This window comes from Microtus oregoni, unplaced genomic scaffold (assembly GCF_018167655.1).
Source record: "Microtus oregoni isolate MIOR12 unplaced genomic scaffold, Mior012 000000F_ref0000247, whole genome shotgun sequence".
NCBI lineage: Eukaryota > Metazoa > Chordata > Mammalia > Rodentia > Cricetidae > Microtus > Microtus oregoni.
In genome coordinates this window covers 83995014-84018056 of record NW_024543059.1, presented here as the reverse complement: position 1 = coordinate 84018056, position 23043 = coordinate 83995014, and the positions used below count along the sequence as shown (strand labels likewise).

General features: G+C 35.6%; 1 protein-coding gene across 1 annotated transcript in view; it reads left to right on the top strand.

Annotated features, from left to right (window-relative positions):
- Positions 1-23043, top strand: part of Dpyd (dihydropyrimidine dehydrogenase) — a 755789-nt gene that overhangs the window by 202411 nt on the left and 530335 nt on the right. Inside the window, exons 7-8 of the mRNA XM_041647856.1 lie at positions 5183-5264; positions 13324-13411. Of these exons, the coding sequence (XP_041503790.1) occupies positions 5183-5264; positions 13324-13411 (170 nt within the window). The remainder of the gene's footprint in view (positions 1-5182; positions 5265-13323; positions 13412-23043) is intronic.

Below are 23043 nucleotides of genomic sequence, written 5' to 3'. Positions count from 1 at the left end.
CCATATACAATGTCCCTTGTGTGTCATGTCCTGTAGTTGCTGCCAAGCGCTTCTCTTGGTTCCATTATTCTTCTTGCCAAAGACATTTCTTTGCTTTCCAAATGAGATTGTATCAGTGTTCTACGTGGGATTACTCTATAACTTCTATAGCCAAGAAATGGCTATAACTTGATAGTCACTGATATTTTGCATTTTCTTGTTTTCTTGATTATTTCTTAGAATACTTATGATGTGCTAATCAACCAGGCACTAAAAGATTCCCAAATAATCTAGGAGAGTTCTTCTTCTTACTAGGTTTACATGCCACTGACAGACAGTCAGAAAATGGACAGCAGGGTAAACATACATTTTGTTGGTTGATAATGAGTACAGAGCACATTGATGACATGTGACTCCATTGCTTGTTTCCTTACAGGAAAATCCACTTTAGCATCATTCTTATGAAAATATCTTTTTGCATTCATGAAGGAAATGTTGGGACTGATCTTCACCACTTTGGTAGTTTATTTGTCTGTTTTCTTACATCTGCATGCACAAACTGAACATTCATATTCAAAATTTGTTAATATTCAAATACAAATATCTAAACATATATATTAATAAACCATGTAACATTGCTGTTCACAGAATTGAAAATTAAAAACAAAATATAAAAGAAATTTTTCATTTAAAAATTAGCAGAAGGACAGAAATGAATACGGATATAATCAAAATCAAAACTGAAACGAACTAGGTATTAGGAAAACCAAAACAACAAAAAAAGCACAGTGTTGTTTTCTTGACAAGATAAGGAAAAATGATGAAACTTTTGACTGGACTAATAAGAAAGGAGCTAGGACTTACAAGAACAAAACTACCAATGGTAAAAGCAGACGTGGCAGCTGATAGCACAGACAGGGGATCAAAGATTTATAATAATGAATTATATAACAACAAATTGAATAAGCCAGAGTAAATTAGTGAATTCCTAGATATATATGGCTTACAAAGAATGAAATCATAAGAAATCAGAAAAGACAAATAGGCCAATAATAGTACAGAAATAGAATCATTAATAAATATTTGTTATAAAAAAATAAAAACCCAGATCCTAAAGAATTTCCTACCAAAGTTTTCTCAATACTAATTATTGTCAGTTAAAAGTATTGTAAAAATCATTTTTCTTATCAATGTAGAAAAACGTTACAGAAGACAAATTTTAACTTGAGTACACTAAGATCTGACAACAATATCCCTGTTGAGTGTGGATAAAATGATGGACACTAATTAATGAATCCAATGGCATTTACAAAGATCATTTGATAGCAGGGCAGTGGTGGTGGCATGCCTTTAATCCCAGCACTCCAGAGGCAGAAGCAGGTGGATCTCTGTGAATTCGAGGTCAGCCTGTTCTACAAGAGCTAATTCCAGGACAGTCTTCAAAGCTATAGAGAAGCCCTGTCTTGAAACCCGCCCCCCCCAAAAAAAGAAAAGAAAAAAATCATTTGACCATTACTCCCTTCCTAGCCCACCATCCCCATTCAAAAATGGAACCATATTATACCCCCCATCCATCTGGTTTTCCTAAGCTGGAAATCATGGGTTTCCATTCAGCTTTTTCATGCACCATTCCTAAGAGTTAAGCCTTCTCCCACACCATATTCCCCATTTGCCTTATCCCTCCCCCATGGGACTCTTTCCACACTCAGGAGTCACAGTCTCTATTTAAGTGTTGCATCTGTTCTACTGCCCCCTCCCTCCAGAAGCCGGTGTCCTGTGTCCTGGCTTCTGTACACACTGCATGTTAAACAGGATAAACAGAAGATTAGAAGCTAGGATCCAAGTATGAGAAGGATCCTGAGCCTCTTTCTCCTGACTCAGTAGGAACAACTTTTCCAGTTTCCATGTTTGACCTTCTGAGCCACTGTGACCTCACTCATTATACATGCTTTCGCTAGTGTCTTCTGAGTCAATATTACAGTGTGTTTATTTGCCATATTTTCCCTATCTATTCATCAGTTGATGGGCACACTTGTAAATTTTATTTCTTAGCTCTTGTAAACTGAGCCTCAGTGAATATATGAATGAACAGATATCTACGTAAAAGGACATAATATCCTTTAGTTATGTGCTCAGGAGTGATATACTTGGACCAAGTCTTAGTTTTATTTCTAGTGGTTTTGCAACGCTGCCAGACTGATTTCCACAGTGAATGCATACATTTACATCCCTGCAATAGTGCATGATTGTCTTGCTTTCCTCATATGAATGCCAACGTGTTCTAATTTTTATTCTTGACCTCAGCCATTCTGGTAAGAATGAGAAAGAATCTTAAAGTATTTTTAACCTTCATTTTCCTGATAACTAAGGATTTTGAATACTTTTTCAGTGTTTGCCAGCCATCTGAATTTCTTGTCTTGAGAACTTTTATTCTGTCACTATAAACTGAGTTGTTTATTTCCTTGATCTTCAGTTGTGTATGCTCTTTGTATATTTTAGGGACCAATATTCTATCTGATAAATAGTTTTCAAAATCTTTTCTTCATTTAGTGTTACATGTTATCACTAGGCTGATAAATATTTTTGTTGTTATCGTGGGGATCTTTAATTTCATGTTAGCCCATTTGTGCAATGTTAGTCTTATGTCACATGCTAAAACTCCTATTGGGAAAGTCTTTGCCTGGGCCTAAATTGAGCACACTCCCTAATTTCTCCTCTAGCAGGTTCAGATTATCAGAGTTTATGTTGAGGCCCTTAATCCATTTCGGGTTGTGTTTCACACAAAGTGAGAAAAAAAGTTCTGTTCCATTACTCCACATGTTAAAATCTAGGCTTCCCAGCAGCATTTTTTGTTTGTTTGTTTGTTTGTTTTTTGTTATTGTTTTTTTTTTGAGGATGCCCTCTTTTCTCAATCATGTGTTTTCTGTATCTTTATAAAAAGTCAGACATTTGTAGTTGCATGGTCTTATATATGAATTCTCTATTCCACTGAAGGATTCTCACGTTGTGTAACATGTTGTTTTTAATACTGTGGGTCCCTAGAATAAATTTGAAATCAAGTAGATTGATAACTCCCACAGTATTATTTTTGTTTAAGATTATTTTGGCCATATTTCTTTATGTGTGTTTGTATGTTTGTGTGCATGTGTGTGTGCATGTGTGTGTGCATGTGTGTGTGCATGTCTGTTGCCACATGCATTTTGAGATTGACCCTTCTATGTTGGTGACAAATGCTTCTGGAGTTTAGACTAGAATTGTATTTAAGGTGGTTTGGACTTGGTAGTTTGACCACTTTCACAAGATTAATTTTCCAACTTATATTCATGGAAGTTCTCTTTATCTAATGCCTTGCTAGTTTCTTTGTTTATTGTTTTAGAGTTATTATTGAAGAGGCTTTCATTTTCTTGATTAGTTATATTCATAGGTATTTTATTTTTTGTGGCAGTTGGGAACACAATTGTTTACCTGAACTCTCAGTGTGTTTGTCATTGTTATCTAGATAGCTACTGATTTGTGTGCATTAATTTTATATCCTGCCATTTTGCTGAAAATAGTCATTAACTGAAATCAAGATTTTATTGTTGTTGCTGGGCTTTTATGTTCTTTTATGTATAAAATCACATTATCTGCGAACAGGGGATACTAAGACTTCTTTCCCCCAAGTCTAACAGTTTTATTTCTTTCTCTTGACTTATTGTTCAATATAATTGGGAGATCTAATTAACAAAGTCAGTAAAGTTGCAGTCAAAAGATAAATAAAACTCAGTAAGAATTGCTGTTGATTAGCAACAAATTATATAAAATATGTATATAAATATAGTCTAATTATTAAAGCAACAGTAATACATAGGAATAATAGAATTTTCCAGTAGAATGAAGTTTACAAGAAAAAAATCCAAAATATTGATGAAAGAAACTGAGCAGCACATGATAAAATGAAAATATTGTTCATTCATGGATTGGAAGACTATAATAAAAATATTCATGCTACTGAAAAAATACAATATCATCCCTATAAAAAGTAATAGGCTTCAGAAAATAGAAAAAAAAATCTAAATTTGATATTGAACCTCAGGGGAACCTAAAGAGAACAAAATATCCTGAGCTAAAAGAATAAACTTGATCCAACTTAAAACAAAATGCAAAGCTGCTATAACTCAAAACAGATAAACGGACTTGGGAAAAATTCACAATTCTGCAACTCAGAGAGAAACTCACAAGTTATAGCAGCCAGCCTTCAGAAAGAACAACAAGAAAGCTACAAGATTTGCCATAATATAGAAAAGGTTATCTTTTCAATAAGAAGTACTGGGAAAACTATGTAGCCACATGCCAAAGAATGAACTAAATTTTTAGTTCTTCAAAAAATAAATTATAAAAGGATTATGAATCCAAATATAAATCCAGAAACTGTGAAATTTTATGGCATTGGCTTGGTCATTGTTTCTTGAATATGACTCAAAAAGCAAAGACAGAGGAACCAAAGTTCAAATTGCAATCATATGCCCAGCAGATAAGACAATCAGCTATTTTAAGGAATAACTTAGAAAGACAGAGAAATATTTATCGCATATGTTCAGTAAGGAATTAGTGTCCATAACATATAATGAACTCAGTAAAAGGAAACCAAATTTGTTCTGTCTCACAGGAAAACTTGTGAAAGTCTATCATATATATAAATTGGATCATCTGAGAATCCAAATCAAAACCTCAGTGAGATGGTTTTTCACATCTGTCTGAATGATCATTAGTAAAATCAATAAAATATCCTGAAAATGTGCAGTCTTTCTGTAGAGTATTTATGTGTGTTTGAATACATATATATAAAATTTGGCTCTATGTTTACTGTGAATTGATTTTTACTCTGAGATTTTAATATCTTAAGAGCATATTATTAACTAAATTGACTAAATAATTTGAAGTGAGAGATTGCTTTCGACTAATTTTATATTGTTTGTTTTATATTATATATATTGGCTGTATTTTATATTACCCCTCTACATAGTTTTAATACAAGGGACATCTTACGGTGGCAGTGAAAATATTGCTGTTTCTCTACTTGGTTATAAGCAATGTAAATATTCACAGAAACTTGTTTGTTCTTTTAATGCTGATCAATAAGAACACATTGAACTATTTTTTTTCTATGATGATAAAATTCACTCTAATTCTCCTTTATCTTGTTTTTCTTCATTTGTTTCAGTACTTCTGAAATCCCTCAGTTTCGGCTGCCATATGATGTCGTGAATTTTGAGATTGAGCTTATGAAGGACCTTGGTGTAAAGGTGAATAAGAGACATAATACTATCTGTCTGGATATTGCAGAGAAAAAAAGGAGAATGCTGCATGTTTGAGATTTATGGCCAATGCTGTGCATTTTAGGAATGAACAATTAAAAGCTATCCTATGCCTAGCAGAAAGATACTTTCACTTGCTTAGGGCATTTGTCTGTCTACTGTCTGAATGCCAGTAGCCTGGAAAAGGGCAATCAATAGTTCTCATCTGGCACAACTGCATGTGATTAATTGTCTGTAAGAAACAAATTCCTAAATAGCTTTAGGTGTTCAGTGCAGCCAAGAGAAGGATTTGGTTTCTCTAATCGTGTTTTGTTCAGGCAAGTTGTGAGCCCTCTGAAACACTAGCATTTCAACACTTGGATTGTAATTTCTTCCAAAAGTTATTTTCTTTGTTATGTGTATCATGCTATTTTTTAGATCTGGATTTTTTTTCATCATAAGCCATAAATTCATGAGGAATAAGTTGATAGATTTTATTATTTTGTTCAATAAATATTGTATTCTTCTTTGAAAGACAGACATATGATGCTCATATAGTATAATTCCAGAATATAACTTTAGATCTTCTAATTTTCCATTACTACTCTTATTTTGTGACCTTATGTCTTCAATTGAACATTCGACTGTTTTGTTTAAAAACTGTGATTTTCCATAAGGAACAACTGATTAATAGTTTTCAGAATTTGCATAATTTCTCTCTCTAGAAGATATTTTAACAAGTGATTAACAAACTATGCATGAATTTTTCTTTTACCAAGAAAACCTATAATTTATCAATAATGGTAAACAAAACACTGTTGTGGACTTTTCACTTGTTTCTATTTGCATAATATGATGACCTTTCACACATAATTACCAGACAAATACACTGATCACAAAAATACAATGTGGATATGTACATCAGAAAAATAAGTGTTAAAAATGACAGTATCCAAAGAGATGACTTTCAGATGATTAGATACAAGAGAAAATTATTTAAATGTTGAATTTAAATTTTTATCTAATTTTCACTAAGTAAATGAATATTACATATTAAAATTTCAAGTTAATATGATTCATATTTTGACCAAAGATAAATTAGAAATTACTTTAAAGTATTTTGAAACGATAGGAGACAGGAGTAATAACACATATTTATAATCTCTGCATTCAGGAGATTAAATAATTTTATTGAGTTTTCAGAGGATAGATATATTGCATAAATTAAACCATACCTTTTCTCATAATTTTAAAACTTATTGGTACATAGAAGTAGACAAAGTACTGTGTAAAGAAAACGTACATTTTATCTACAGTCATATGACTTTCTAATTTTACAAGTAGGTAGTCTTGGCAATGCCTGGCAATATTCTTCTCCTTAGTTATTATCTGTTAGTAAAATGTTTAACTTTTGTTCGGGAAAAATTTATCTATATTTGCATAGAGTTCTTCTGAAATATTGATTTGGAAAGTTTGTGAAGAAGTTATCACTGTTGGAGATGTTTCAATTTTAGGGCCAATGAAGTTATAGTCTTATTGAGACAAATTGATTTACTTCTGTTTGGTCCACCTCCCAAGTTCTTTGAAGATATCAATGAAGTAAAGTAAACAGCCTTTGCTCTATAGTTCTGAGGAGAGAGGACAGGGAATACTTTGAGGGCTTGGCTCCTCTTATGGGCTACTCTTGAAGCATCTATGACAACTCCCTTTGACACTGTCCCAAATATGGTCCATTTTTGAAAGAGAGATGAACTCATGAACGTGTTATCTCATTCTCATCACCAAAACATATAAACTGTTCTTACCATGTCTCTAGCTTCTTTCAGCTAACATTATCCACAACTATGTTCACACACAATTTCCTAGAAATTAACTTTTCTAGGTTTATATTGTTTTGGTTTCAAACACACACACACACACACACACACACACACACACACACACACGAGCCCACATGGGTATAATGAGAACTGAGAACTATGTAGACACAAACATATAGATGACTGACATCCATTGTCCAATATTATCTTAATTTTGTTTTACCTTCAACATATAATCACCCAAATTTTACTTTTATCAAGGAGTATGTCAAGAGTATAAATGTTATTACTGAATTTGACATATCTCAGAGGTGAACTGAAACACTCCCTACGTATCAACTGTTTCTGACTCACTTTAGAAGTGGAGTAGAGTATAGCTGCATTCAGGGGTTTCTATGTTCATATCAGTCTTCTTCAGCAGTTATACCATGCCTGTCACAGAAACTGCAACCAAAGCTACTCCCCATGTAAACCCACAGTAGTTTATATTCATCCTGTGGGAACTATCGAATCTCAGCAAGGGACAAAGGGTGAAGTCAATGGAGATTTGGTGGGCACCAGGAACATCTTTCCCCATCCCACCAGCACACTGAATCAGTGCTATAAAAACTCTTTCAGTTAGGTTTCTGATGTTTGAGTGTAGACTTCCCAGCTGTGAGAGCAATTTCAACTCTTTTTACACAGACCAGACACAGTTGGGGATTACTTAACTGACAAGTGTAACAATTTCAATTATGTGTTTGGAGAGTAGGCAAATGCTCATTGACAGGGTCAGTGTCTCTGATGGCTCCCTGGGACCCAGATTTTAGTCAGGCTCCACGTTACCATTCACATTGGTCCCTCCCTTGTGTCTCCAGGTATCAATGTCAGTAAAGATCATGTGCCTAATAGTCCTTGAAATGTCTGATTATCCCTATTTCCCTGGTGCACAGTTGCCTAGGTAAATGGTCATCATCCCCTATGGGAGAGCAGGGTAATTATTGTAGTATTTATTTGCCAGGATACTACAGAGATCTACCTAGTCCTGTCTGGTCCTGCAGCAGTTCAGTCCCAAAGAAACACACAGAGGCCTACATTAATTATAAACTGGTTGGCCTATTAGCTCAGGCTTTCTTATTAACTAATTATTTCATCTTACATTAACCCACATGGCTTGGTACCTTTTATCAGTGAGGGATTCTCATCTTGTGTCTTGTGTGTCTGGATGATGACTGTAGACTGAGCCTTTCCTCTTCCCAGAATTCTCCTGTTCTCATCACCGCGCCTATACTTCCTGCCTGACTACTGGCCAACCAGCATTTTATTAAAGCAATACAACTGACAAATCTTTACAGGGTACAAGATCATTGTCCCTCAGCACAATTTTAAAACAAACACTCTGAATCCTATTCTCCTTTGTTTAGCTATCTTCCTGACCATTATCCATAAGAACTTGGAACCAATACTCTAAACAAAGATAAACATCCATCATACATTTTTTGGAAATGCAGGCTGTTTTTCAGACTACTTCCTATTGATTGGGGGTATGGATAACCTTATGGAGACCTAAAGAAAATTTAGGATTATGGCTAATCCTAACTTCCTGACTATAATATTCTGTGAGGCTTGATCATATCAGCCAGCAGTCTTGAAGCTGTTCTCGATGTAGACATCAGAGGAAACTTAAACAGAGGTCCTTTGAAATGGTGGATTATCTAGGCTCTCTGTTACTATCAGAGATTCTGAAGGGATCTTCCTTGATCAAACCTGATTTTTCTTAACCCAGAATGAATCCAAGGCCTTCTCGGTGGAAAGAAAAGCAAAACTTCTTCTCCAAAGTAACATATATTTTAACTTAAATTTTGAAGTCAAGGCATTTTCAGAATATATATGTTGGATTAATTCAGCAGCATTTATGATCAAATGTCTTTTAGCAGCTGTTTCTCCTACCTTAGCAATCATACAATTTAAAGATAACACAATAACATACTGTATCTGGATTCTCATGTATTTTCTATCTTTATGTGGCTTTATTTTAAAATCTATTTCTTTTATTCTTATTTTTAATTTTTTTCATTTTTTGAGACAGGATCTCTTTGTGTATCTTTGGCCATCCTATAACTCACTCTGTAGACCACACTATCCTTGAACTCACAGAGCTCCACCTGCCTCTGCCTCCCAAGCACTGGGATTAAAGTTGTGTGCCACCACACCCAACTTCTCTCTCTCTCTCTCTCTCTCTCTCTCTCTCTCTCTCTCTCTCTCTGTGTGTGTGTGTGTGTGTGTGTGTGTGTGTTTGTGTGTGTGTGTGTTTAAGGACTTTATCCTTTTTGTTTTCTCTCCAAATCTTTATTTTAAAGTACACTGCAAACAATTTAGAGTTATTTTTCATCTGAATCTATCTTTATTGTATATCGCTCTTTTTCTGAACATATGGGTATTTAATTTGCTAAGCTATATGGCTAGGATTAAAGCTGAGGCTCTGATAGTTGGATCCACCCCATTCCTTAGCTTTCTGATAGTCTAGCCTCATGGCAGAGGTACTGGTCAGAGCTATGTTTATTGCCACAACTCTATGGAGTTTCAAACTCTCTACCACCACCAACATTATTTTGCTGGCTATTCATTTAAGTGTTTGGTGGTAGGGCCTCTTAAAAGAGCTGCAAAGTTGCTGCAGCTAAAGCTGAGTCAGAATGTCTCTCTTAAATGAGACATGCTTGCCTCTAGCAAACAGAGCTCACCTAAGAAAATGCTGCTACCAAGAAGCCATGCTTAACTCTGCTCTTTTGTGTCTAGAATTCCTTCCCAAGCTCTCTCGGGTGTTATATAGATGTAGTCCACATTGGCACCATTTGTTGATAGATCTTTCTTGTACTTCCCGGTCCTGCAGCCTTTTATCAACAAGGCATATTCATCTTGCTCGCTCTGTGTCTGAGTGATGACTTCAGACTGAGCCTTTTTTCTTCCCAGAATTCTCTTGTTTTGGTCACCCCATCTATACTTCCTGCCTGGCTACTGGCCAGTCAGCATTCAATTAAACCAATACAACTGACAAATCTTTACGGGGTACAAACCATTGTCCAGCAGCACCTAGGTGTGTGATGTCTGTCTTGTTCAGCAGGTTTCTACCTGAAAATTGACTCATGGGTCAGAGAGATGGCTCAGGGTTAATGACACTAACCACTGAAACTCACAATCTGAGTTAAATGCCCAGGCAACACATGGTCAAGAAGAGAACTGACTCCTGTAAGTTGTTCTTTGACCTCTAGTTTCCCCAAATAAATAAGTATAATAGTATTTTGAATTGAATCATGTTTGAGACCAACCACAATATTGTGACTTGGAGTCAAAGTGACTACTTTGTCCCTCTGATTTGTTCATATTGTATGAATAATACCCCTCGTGAAAACCCTGCCCTTTGTCGAGATCTTAGTGAAATACCTGGCAATCTCACACGTTTGACTATAGCTACGGTGAATCTTTACAATCTGAACTACCATACTTATACTAATAACAGGATTTTGGAGTATAATTTCATGTGTAAATATTTTGTCCTCACTTGACTTTTTGGATCTTTTTGACTCTTTGGCCTCACTTACTATTTTATTATTATCTTATTGTCTCAAATATTTTATAGTGTGATTTTGTTTTTTTGGGAGGCCTACCACCTAATTCTCAATAAATCACATAGAGGCTTTTCTTAGTTATGATGTCCTGTCTTTTTATTTTTTTTATTGAGAAAAGGAAAAAAAAAAGTTTCCCCCTCCTCCCAGCCTCCCATTTTCCTCCCCCTCCTCCCACCCTTCTCCACCTCCCCCCACTCCTCTCCCCCTCCCTCTCCAGTCCAAAGAGCAGTCAGGCTTCCCTGCCCTGTGGAAAGTCCAAGGTTCTCCCCACTCCGTCCCTGTCTAGGAAGGTGAACATCCAAACTGTCTAGGCTCCCACAAAGCCAGAACATGAAGTAGGATCAAAACCCCGTGCCATTGTCCTTGGCTTCTCATCATCCCTCATTGTTCGCCTTGTTCAGAGAGTCCGGTTTTATCCCATGCTTTTTCAGTCATAGTCCAGCTGGCCTTGGTGAGCTCCCAATAGATCAGCTCCACTGTCTCAGTGGGTGGGTGCACCCCTCGTGGTCCTGACTTCCTTGCTCATCTTCTCCCTCCTTCCGCTCCTCATTGGGACCTTGGGAGCTCAGTCCAGTGCTCCAGTGTGGGCCTCTGTCTCTATCTCCATCCACCACCAGATGAAGGTTCTATGGTGATATGCAAGATATTCGTCAGTATTACTATAGGATAGGGTCATTTCAGATTCCCTTTCCTCAGCTGCCCAAGGAATTAACTGGGGACATCGCCTCGGGCTCCTGGGAGCCACTCTAGGTTCAAGTCTCTTGCAGCCCTAAGGTGGCTCCCTTAACTAAGAATTGTGCTTTCGTGCTCCCCTATCCAGCCTTCCTTTATCCCAATCATCCTGTTTCCCCAAGTTCCCCCCATCCTCCCCTTCTCACTTTTCTCTCCCCATCTCCCCTTACCCCCAACCCTCCCCATCCCCAAGATCCCACTTCCCTCCCCGGCAATTTTGTCTACTTCCCATAGGCAAGAGGATAACTATATGTTTTTCCTTGGGTTCACCTTCTTATTTGGCTTCTTTAGGTTCACCAATTGTAGACTCCGTGACCCTTATTTATGGCTAGAAACCAATTATGAGTGAGTACATCCCATGTTCATCTTTTTGGGTCTGGGTTACCTCACTCAGGATAGTGTTTTTTATTTCCATCCATTTGCCTGCAAAATTCGAGAAGTCATCGTTTTTTACCGCAGCGTAGTATTTTACCGCAGTGTATATATTCCACACTTTCTTCATCCATTCTTCCATTGAAGGACATCTAGGTTGTTTCCAGGATCTGGCTATTACAAATAATACTGCTATGAACATAGTTGGACAAATGCTTTTGTCATATGATAGGGCATCTCTTGGGTATATTCCCAAGAGTGGTATTGCTGGGTCCAGGGGTAGGTTGATCCCGAATTTCCTGAGAAACCGAAACACTGATTTAGAAAGTGGTTGCCTCTGGGTTTTTATCTTACTGTATCTGTATTCCTTTCTTTACTTCTTTCCCCATGTCTTGCTATGTAGCTGGATGACTGACCCATGATGGCCTGCTTTCCTTGTACTCTTGTTGCTGCTCTTTCTCTTTCCTGCAAGATTTCTCCTTCTATTTATATTATCTGACTGCTAACCCCACCTTTCCTTGCTATTGCCTTGCTATTGGATATTCAGCTCTTTATTTGGACCATCATGTGTTTTTAACATGCAAGCTTTACAGAGTTAAACAAATGCAGCATAAACCAAAGTGTCATACCTTAAAATAGTATTCCCCAGCAGAACTCAACATAGTGCTTTCCATATACAAAAGGTGAGAAGTTTTACTAATTTTAGTTTACCTTTTTGAATTTTATTTTTAAATTAACATACAAAGTAACTTATGACATTTCCATACCTGTTTACTTTGTAGGAATTATTCTCATCTCTTTGCTATGTCTCTCCATTTTTATATCAGTTGTGTTTTATTGCCTCTCTCTCTCTCAAACACACATACACACAAAACCAAAAAAAAAAAACAAACAAAATTCCCTCTCTTATTGTTATGGAATTATATCTAGTTTCTCCCTGCATATATATATCTATATATCTATATCTATATCTATATCTATATCTATATCTATCTATATATATATATATATATGCAGCTAAAATCAAAAGGTAAAGGTAAACATGCTGTGCTTGTTTTTTGAAGTCTGGGTTATCTTATTTAATATACTAGTTTCTATAATTTTCATATTTTTACCTTTTTTTATGATTGAAATAAATCCCACTGTGCATATGTACCACAGTTTCATTATCAGTTTTTCTATTGATGGACACCTTGGCTTAGTCTATTTCCTTGCTATTATGAATTTATCAGCAATGCACAAGGATGTACAAGTGTCTCCATGATGCAATATATAATCTTCGGGTATAGGTTTAGGGGCTAAATACAGAGTCATGAGGTAGTTCCACATTTTACTCATTGCATTGTAATTATACTGGAGTTTCTACATTCATCCCATGCAGAAAATGTTAGTGTTCTAATTATTTACAAATTTTATTAGCGAAACCTGTTCATTAAAATCTTTCATAGTCATTTCTTTGACTTTGTGTGTTGTGTTTAATATTTAGTTTTAATCAACTGCTAAAATAAAAATTCTTACTCAAAGTACTGTTTCTTGCAGATAATTTGTGGTAAAAGCCTTTCCACAGATGAAATGACCCTCAGCACTCTGAAAGAAGATGGCTACAAAGCTGCTTTCATTGGAATTGGTGAGTGAATTATTTCTAAATATCTTTATTTAACTTAAATTTTTTTCCTGACAATGTCCATCAGAATGACTGCCTTTAGACATTTCTCTACTGGAAATGACATCTTCCATGCACTGATACACCATATTGACTGGACACACATGTATCCTGTAGTCCCAGGCCTTGTTGTACTGCTTCATTTGCCTTGAGAACAGGCTTCTGTAAGAGATGTTTGTCATCCTAGGTCTCCCACTGCACTGGTAGCACCAGAAGTGGGCTCTAAGTTGAAGAATGCCTTCCATGATGTGGTAGCGAATATTTGGCAGGATGATTTTGCTTTCTTTTGATGACAGTATAATTGCCTAGAGATGAACTACAGAGTAGGCGTTATTCTATGTTCGTTTTACAAAGGCTCAATATCTTTTGGAAAGTATCTCACAGTATTAAATTTTCAAACATTTCCCTTCCACTTATTATGTATCAAGAGACCAACGCAAACAAATAGCTGATTAGATTTTGTCACCATGTCAAGATGTCTGTTTTTCTTTCATGTTTCATGTTGTACTCCAGAAAATTCTGAGATGTGAACTGAGCATATTAAATTGGTAGTCTCTAAAACACAACTTGACCCTTCTGTCTTTATGTCCTTATCCTTTTTCTTCTTTGAATATCTGAGTACTGTCTATGTAAGTGCAAACCTCCCATATCTTTCAGTGATTACATATTGGGTAGGATGGGCAAAGCATGGTGCAAAGGCAGAATTCTCATTACATTTTTAGATTAAAATCACTATTAATGCTTCCTTACCAAATTTTGCTTATTTCAATGACTCATTCCTTTACTACAGCATTGGAACCACATCCACAGGAAGCTCTGAACACTAGCTGATTTAGGTTTTGAAAACATCATAGAGAAGTAAATCTGCTATCTTTGCGATCTTGGACCACCTTTCAGAACCTTTTAGTACTATTGTGCCTTTCTATATCATTTTCATTAGCTATACTGACCAATTTGTATACTAATAATAGGAAGAAAAATAGTGTTATTTCCCCTAGGTTTTCCTGTAAAAGATACTTTGAATTTAGACCTGCTTTTCAACTTCATAATTTTACTGAGAAAAGAGCCTTGCACAGTATCTATAAAGTTGTATATAGTGGCTCTGCAAGATCTCCTGCTTTTCTCTGACTCTGGTTGTTGCCAGGTTCCTGGTTCACAGTAAGTGGAAGATTTAGAGGGAAATTATGTCATATGACACTTTCAAGTAACACTTTAATTCACCATTAAGTTTCCTACAGAAGTTAGATATAAAAGGTACAGGTTCACTGTCAGAGTAGAACGTCCTGGAACAATTACTTCTGTTGCTATGGACATTTCTATGAAGATGTCTGTACTCAGGAAATAGAGGTCATGCAAATAACATTCATTGAAAGAGTTCCAAATTTAATACATAGGAAATCCAGTATTAGAAAAATTTGGAATAATTTAGTGATTAATAACATCTAGTGATTCTAGCAGTCAGAAATACGTTATATCTGAAAACTAATCAAAGACATTTCAGGTTTTTCTTAGAACTTTTTGCTTAAGTTCCCTTATTTTATTACTCTTCCTTGGGCTACCGCGTTCTCAAGACCAGTCTCTGTTGGGCCATGCACGCTGTGAATGAAATACATAAATGTGCAGTCCTTTCATATTTATGTTGTAAACTTTCATGTTGAAAAACAGATCCTTTGACATTTTAGTGTGATGATGCATTCACAGGCAGCACCTGTCCTCTTAGGTTTGTGGTGTAGCAGCTGTATATACCACTTCTGCTTCTGTTTAATTGTCCACAACTTAGTCATAAAGCATACCTAGCAGCAAAGGATTATTGGAAATTTGACCATAGGCAAATGGACGTTGTGTTTCTAACACCCAACAGAAAGAAAGGAAAGAGGTACATAGTGCTTCTGCCACAACGCGATTTTCCTTGGTGTTTGATGTGTGAGATTCATCAGTCAACTAACCAGAAAGGAAATAGTCTTAGTCTTTGAGCTTCATTAGTGGCTACATCAGTAATTTAATAAAAAAGAGAAATGATTTATCTTTTGTATGTGTGTAAACATGTCATATAGTTCTCCAGTATTTACAGCTACTATTTTATTTTATTACCTTATCAAAAGAAAAATATTTTATTAGATGTAACTTTCAGGATACTTCATTAAGCACATTGATTTAATATATGTGTATTCTCATGGTTGCTCATTTTAAATATTGTATTTATTGCTAGGGGAAAAATCACTTTTAGATTTCACCACACCCCCAACACTAACAGAATTCATTAGGTTATTTGTCTCATTTCATGCATATTTTTATAAATTTCAGAATTACAGCTCTTACTCATGAATGATTAAGCATCTTCTAACTATGAGATGAGATTTTGTGTGTATTCACACTAGACTTAGTTGTTATTGAGGCAACTTGGGTTTGATAGCTCTAAAATTTTGATTTTTTTTTTAACCAAATCAAAAGATTCACACAGTGTGTTGTTGCCAGTGCTCATAGCGGGAGTGAGTATGCCTCCTCTCTACATCTTTGTCAAAATATTGATTAGCTCTCTTGGTTCAATGCAATCATATTACAGAGTCTATCCATTGCTCTTTTTATTTTTTTAAAGTGCAGACATTAAAATTCCAAGTAAAAATAATATAAAGTACTAATAATATGTGTATATATATGTATATATGTATATATATATATGAAGTTTACTTTCTGGAAATATTGTTATATGTTTTTATTTTTATCATGTGTGTTTACACATGCATACTATGTTTTGTATAAAACATTTAATGTGACATAATAGTTAAAATTTGATACATATAAGTGTAAATTGTAAGAATTATGTGGTAAAAAAAATCACCATTACTAGTATGGTATGTCTGCAAACCCCAAATACAGTGGTATTCCATGCCCAGTGCTAAAGATTGAAATAGAAATGAAATATAAATTCAGTGGCATGCTTAGGTTTAAATTGAGTTAGGAAAACGTCAACTTAGGATTGTTTACATTTTGAAGATGAGTCCCTTTTATGTCCAGGTATAGGAACAACGTGTCTTGATGTCTAAGGAACTGGGCACATCCCCTTTGCAGCCTTCATCTTCCTGGTTATGCATCTGATAGTTCACACTTACACCCTTACAATGTAGTGGTGCTAAGTAAATAAACGTTTAGCATCATATGAGAGAAGAACCATGCACGGGCTGAGACACACTCAGATAATCAACGCAACTTTAAGTATAACTGTTAGTTAGTTCATTTTGTTTTTGAAATCTCAGAGAAGGAAAATGTTGCAGGGAAGCTACAATGGTGTGCTCCATGACCATCACACTAGGCGGTCTGGCACAGTGTGAGCAGGCAGATACTGTAGGGATGATCTGATCCGTGTTTACCCAGAAGACATCTTGGAGTCCCTTATTCCTGGCAACACTTCCATTACTACTGGATCCCTGCTGCCGGCCCCTTTCTACCTGATCACATTGACCACATTGTCAGCGTGTCAAAGTCAAGAGGTCTGGTTGTGCTGGCATTAGGTTTCCTCATACCCTCTTGATTTCACGTGCATAAAGGAGATTACAGGACTGGTAGAGTGTGTGGTGTGCTTGAGGACTTGGGCATGCCTTCTGTTGCCACCAATAAATAAACCCATAAAGAGCCTCCAAAATACCTCAGACATAGTAGGAACTCTCTTGGTATCTCAGAGAATTTTAGTATTGAGTTTTATTGAAAAAATTTTAATAATTTCCCAAAACTAAAGAATAGAATATTTTAAAATGTTGGTAATTATTATGTATCCCAGCACAAATTAAACCTATGATGGTACATTGTCACTTTTTATATGATTGATACCAATTTTAATAATCTACTGAAACAAAAAATGTTATTTTAAAATATTGATGATTCATTCACAGTGATGGTATTACCACATAACACTGGAACTTTGATGGCACTCAAGGCTCTATCCCAAACATAATCCAGTCTGTTAACCCTTCGCTTGGCCATGGAGATATGACTAGAAATCATGGAAAATAGAGTTAAGTTTAAGAAAAGTAGAACAACAACATAAAACTCCAAAATTTCTAACAGCAATCAACAACTAGCCACTAATCATGGAAAATCAATTTTATAGGAAGAGTAAGATTAAAATAGCCAATGTCATTCTTCAAAATTAAAAATCTTTTCTAGACTGAAGATCGAAACTTATCACGTTCTGAGGACACCAGCCCGCACTGTAACATTCCACTTACGGCTGTTGAACAGGAATATATATTCCTGAAAAATTAGATCCATATTTAGTTTCAATTTCTTATTGTTATCACTAGTTGGGTTATTTTTTTTTGCTTTTGTTCAGTTACTACAAGAGAAGAATATTTTGTAGTGTGAAGATTACCAAATATTATAACAGCTGAGGAAGAGATAATTACAATTAAGAAAATCCATTGAGAAACTGTGGTATTAAATTTGCTGTTCTGTGGCCTTTACTTAACTCTCTTGTGCCTTCTTACAGCCAGACTTCTTCTCTGCAAAAGTTATTCTTAATTAGTTTCTTAATCAGGAATTTCTAAATTGTAGATAATCATGTATGCTTTCTATTTATTTAGAAGGAAATGCAATAGTTTTCAGACAGCTCACTCTACTTCTGCCCCCCAGATAAAAACTGGTTACCTACTCCATATAAACAATTGCAAATACATTATTTAAAATAATAAACCTGACTTAATTGTAAGCAAAAAGGCACAAATGTGTTGCTGTGAATATTACTTTTTTTAATTTGCAATATTGTTTAATCTAGTATCACTTGTAAGTACTCTCGTATAATTGTAAGATGGCTCCCAAGAATTTGAAAATGAGGGATAAGGAATTCCAGCTGAGAGTTCATTAAATCATCTGTTAATGAGTTCGTGAAAAGCTCCAGAGGGGATAAAAGAGATGTAGGGCAATTATTCTTTGATCGTATTAACATATCTATAGAAAGTACATATTAATCTTCAAAAGCAGGTGGTAGACTGGTCACCTTATGAAAATAGAAGAAAATAATAGAGACTCTGAGAGAATTTTGGCAGTGTTCTTTTACAGATATTTAAATTCAGTGTCCCTGAGTGATTTTAGCTTATATCATGTAAGAGCCAAGTAAGTCCATTCGGTTTCCAATCTTTAAGTTGTGTTTTTATGCATTTTGTGGGCATGTCTTTATGTGTGTGAATACACCTGAGGAGAGCTTCTGAGAATCAGTAGTTTCTTTCCTCCATATGAGTACTGGAATTGAACACAGATCAGGCTAGACTCAAGTGTCCTCACCTTCTCAGCTCTGTTGCTGGCCGCACGTAAATATTTTGAAGTTGCTTAGATCTTCAAAGACTTGGAATCTCCTTGCTCTGATTCCAACCTCACACAGTTGGTGATAATTCTGAAATAGGTTGATGGTCAGTGGGGAAGATCACGGGTAAACCTTGCCCACGTGATTCTCTTCTCTTCTGAATTGTGTTTTATCGAGGAATTCCCTCACTGACACTGCACTCAATATTCGTGACACTCACACTGAAGTAGACTATCCTCAGGATGCTGGAGCTGTGGGAATCTACCCTGTAGATTTCTGGGGGTGTGCCACCCAGCTCTCAAATAAATACATGACTTATTCTTATTTAGGAATGCCCAGCCATAGCTTGACTTGTTTCTAGCCAGCTTTTCTAAATTAACTAATTTTTCTCTTTCTCTTCTTCCACATTTTGCTTCTGGGCCTTTTTTTCTTTATACTATATTTCTTTCTTCCCTTCTTATTCTGGAGTTGCCTGGGTGGCTGGGTGGCTGGTCCCTGGTGTCCTCCCTTCCTCCTTCTCTAACTCCTTGTCTCCTTCTTCTTTTCTCTGGAGCCTAGATTTCTCCTCCAATTTATTCTGTCTGTCTAGCAGCCCCACCTGTTCTTTCTCCTGCTTGGCTATTGGCTGTTCAGCTCTTTATTAAACCAATCAGCTGTTTTAGACCGGCAAAATAATACATTACAGAGTTAAGCAAGTACAACATTAAACAAATATTTCACAGCATAAACTAATGTATCACATCTTAAACTTAATATTCCAAACACTACCCTTTTAGTTATAAAGTCCCAATTTGTTGACCTCACTCATCATTTCATATACAGCTTCCTTTCCAAAAAGTATTTCCCCAATTTCTATCTATGCATTTCCCCACAGAGAAAATTCTTGAATCTCTCTCGATGCTAATATCAATACTCCTTAGATTATTCCTCCCACGGAGCAAATCCTTCAATAGACACTCATTCTGATCCACCGAGCAAGTGTTTTAACTATGTTCATACATAATGAAATACTCTTGTTACATTTGTAGAAAGGAATTCAGTATCCCTTTTATTACTTTTGGTTAGTTGCGCTTATCTATTATCTCTTTAAAATGTATGATTATGATTATACTTCATTTTGATACTCAAAATTTTTAGCATATCCTTGTCAAACTGTAGCAATAAAGTATTTTGAGGGAAGAAAATTAGAAAAAAGGAAGACATAATAAGAATGTTATAACTTCTTGAAAAGATTCGGGATATTACCATTTAACTATTTAAAAGTTCTTCATCCCCCCAGTCCTTGTCTTTCTCTGTTTCTCTCCCTTTTTTCTCCCATGCACTTCCCCCAATTAAAAAATAAGTTCATCGTCTCTGAAAAATTCTTATGCAGTTGCTCTATTAATGTCTTATTGTGGAATCTAGAATTACACTCTGATGCTATTTGCTTTGAGGATTTGGACTTAATTTTTAAGAGTGGATTTATTGACTTATAGATATTTTGATAAGCATTTCATTTTTACATAAGAAATTGTTTTAAAGACTGGTGATTTTGCTCAGTGGGTACAGGCAAGGTGAAAACTTGAGTTTGGCCCATGGGTACCACATAATGAAAGGAGAGAATAAACTCCTACGAATTGTTCTATTGTCTCGATACATATGTCCCTCATATATAATAAATAAACTTATAAGATTACTTTGAAAAGAAAACTATTTTTAAGATATTAACTTACCTTATAGGTAGAAATTCTTAAATACTGTCCATTGTAAACATATATTTATTTGATCATTAATTAATTAAGATTAGTATGCTTCTTCTAAGGTAGTCTATATCTTATTTTACTTAACAAAATTATAAAAAAGTATAAATGATATTATTTCACTTTCAAATATTTTTATCATCTTTGAATTTTTTAAATAGAGATAGAGGGATTTCTTTGCCATTTCTTCCCGTGTGTTTTATGAAATAAAGTTACATTTCTCTTACGGCAGTTATTTTTCCTGAAGAAGGAAAATTAGGCATTTTCATTATGTAAGAATTAACTTTGCTTTAGTGATCCCAGTGGCTTAATGAATTCTTACATAGTCATTGATAAAAGGATTAGAAAATCACTGAAGTAAGCAAAAATGTTTATTTACTATTATAATTATTATTATTATTGCTGATTAAGCTACTAGTTGTGTTTCGGAAAGAACGCTGCCATTTAAATCTTCTAGGGGATTTATTGAGCACATACTATGAGCACAGTCATCTATTGTGGCTGCTCTGGCTAATGTCCTCAGACTGGATGCTACAGACCACACATAAATGTCCGTACTATTGAGAAACTGGAGGTCTGGACTCCTTGGACAACATGCTTGTGCTCTAGTGGGGGCCCTTCCTGACTTTCAGATGGCTAATGGGCTTACCTAGCTTTTTCTTTGTTCATCTAATTGGTCTTTTTTTAAAAAAAAAAAAAAAAACTCTTTTTCATTGTTGATGCAGTTGTTGCTAAATAAATGCTAATCCCCAAACAGAGCACCTTCAACTTATGATTATTTAAACTGAATCTTAACCCAAATTCCATCCTCCAATATAAACTTGACTATTACAGTTTAAATATAAGAATTTTAATGGGATACAAGCATGCACTCTGTAAAATGGGCTTTGAATATTTTTATAATTGTAGCAATCATCCTGTAAGTCTCAGCTAACCTCTAGAAGGCAAATTTGGATATAAAAGGGCAACAATAAGAAAGGGCATGTGTGTTGTCCCGGACACATTAAAGACTCTTTGGTAAACCTCCTCCAACTCAATATAGTTGTCTGTGAAGAATTTCAGACCTTACTGAATGTATGTGAACTATTGATAGGAGTTTTCAAATTAAAATCATGAACGTGCTACTGCATAGCTATTCTATCACTAGAAAATATACTGCTATGCTTATTTTAGCTTTTTGTCAACTATTACTATGTAAAATTTTGGAAAATAAAGAGCAATATTATAAATAAAATGCAGAGTGAGGTTACCCAACGTGGGGGAATAATTACCAAGAGCCAGTTTAAGCACCAAGGACATAACCTGATTCCACTGCTAAAAGCCTCATAAACAGACTAAGTTACATAACTGTCACACACATGCAGAAGGCCTAGGATGGTCCTAGGCAGGCTCTTAACTTTTGGATCAGAATCCCTGAGCTCCCATGAGCTCAGGTCAGCTGTCTCTGCAATGGGAGGAGCTTGGTTCTAACTCAACTTGATGTGCCATGCTTTCTGGAGGCCCATGGGAGGCCTGCCCCTTACTGAATGGTGACAGAGGAGGAGTGGATGGGGCAGGGTAGAGAGGAAGCAAGAGAGGAAAAGGTAGGATGGGAGAAGGGCAACTGTGATTGTGATATAAAATAAATGAAAACTTTTAAATAAAAATAATGAAGAGTGAGAAAGAAAAACAACAGAACTGGCAAGAAATTGATCTAAATTGGAGGAAAATGGTTTTCGTTTCAATATGACATTTTGCTTCTTTATAAGAGTCATGCTTTTGTAATATAGAACTATGTAACTTCAGGATAATTTGTTATTAATTCTTATTTGTATAAGTAGGCTATACCATCTTTAATTAATTAAGGTAAATTTTGCTACTAAATTTTAGCATACAAACACATCGCTTATTTTAAATGCCTTTCAACGGTATGTACTAAAGCAAAATGATCTCTTCTGAGATCTCCCTGACACAGAGAGTTTTTTGTAGCAAAATATAGGGGGCATAGGATTCCCTGTATGAGTGCAGTCCTGAGTAGATGTTGTTGACGTGACCAAGTTCAGTATAGTAGCCTTGAACTCTTGGTAAAGTAACAAAATCTTACCCCCAGGGAAGCTGGAGAGGCTCAGAGCAATGGCAAAGCCTTCCTCTGGTCTACCTGTGAATGATGTTAGCATATATAGCAATTAATCCACAGTAGCTCTCTCCCTCTGAATATTAATGTCCTAAAGACTGTTCTCCTACAGAAACTAATCATATGGAGATCATGTGAACATATCTCCTTGATCCAGGTATATGTAGTATATATAGCATACACGATTCTCCCTTCTTTATCTGTGTGTAATACTGCTGCCTCCTTGTCTAAGCTGCATACAATAAACCCACTTTACCATTCAAGAGAATATAATAAACACATTGAGATTCTGGGGTGCTGTAATTTCTCTGCAGAACCAGCCTGTTCAATCCCAGCTTAAGTGTATATCTGTGTGTTTGTCTGTTTTTCCTTCCCTTGTTGTCACAGTAAGGCTCATTCTGGAGCCATGCTGAGTGGAGCAGCAAACCAACTTTAGGAGTAATAAAACTAA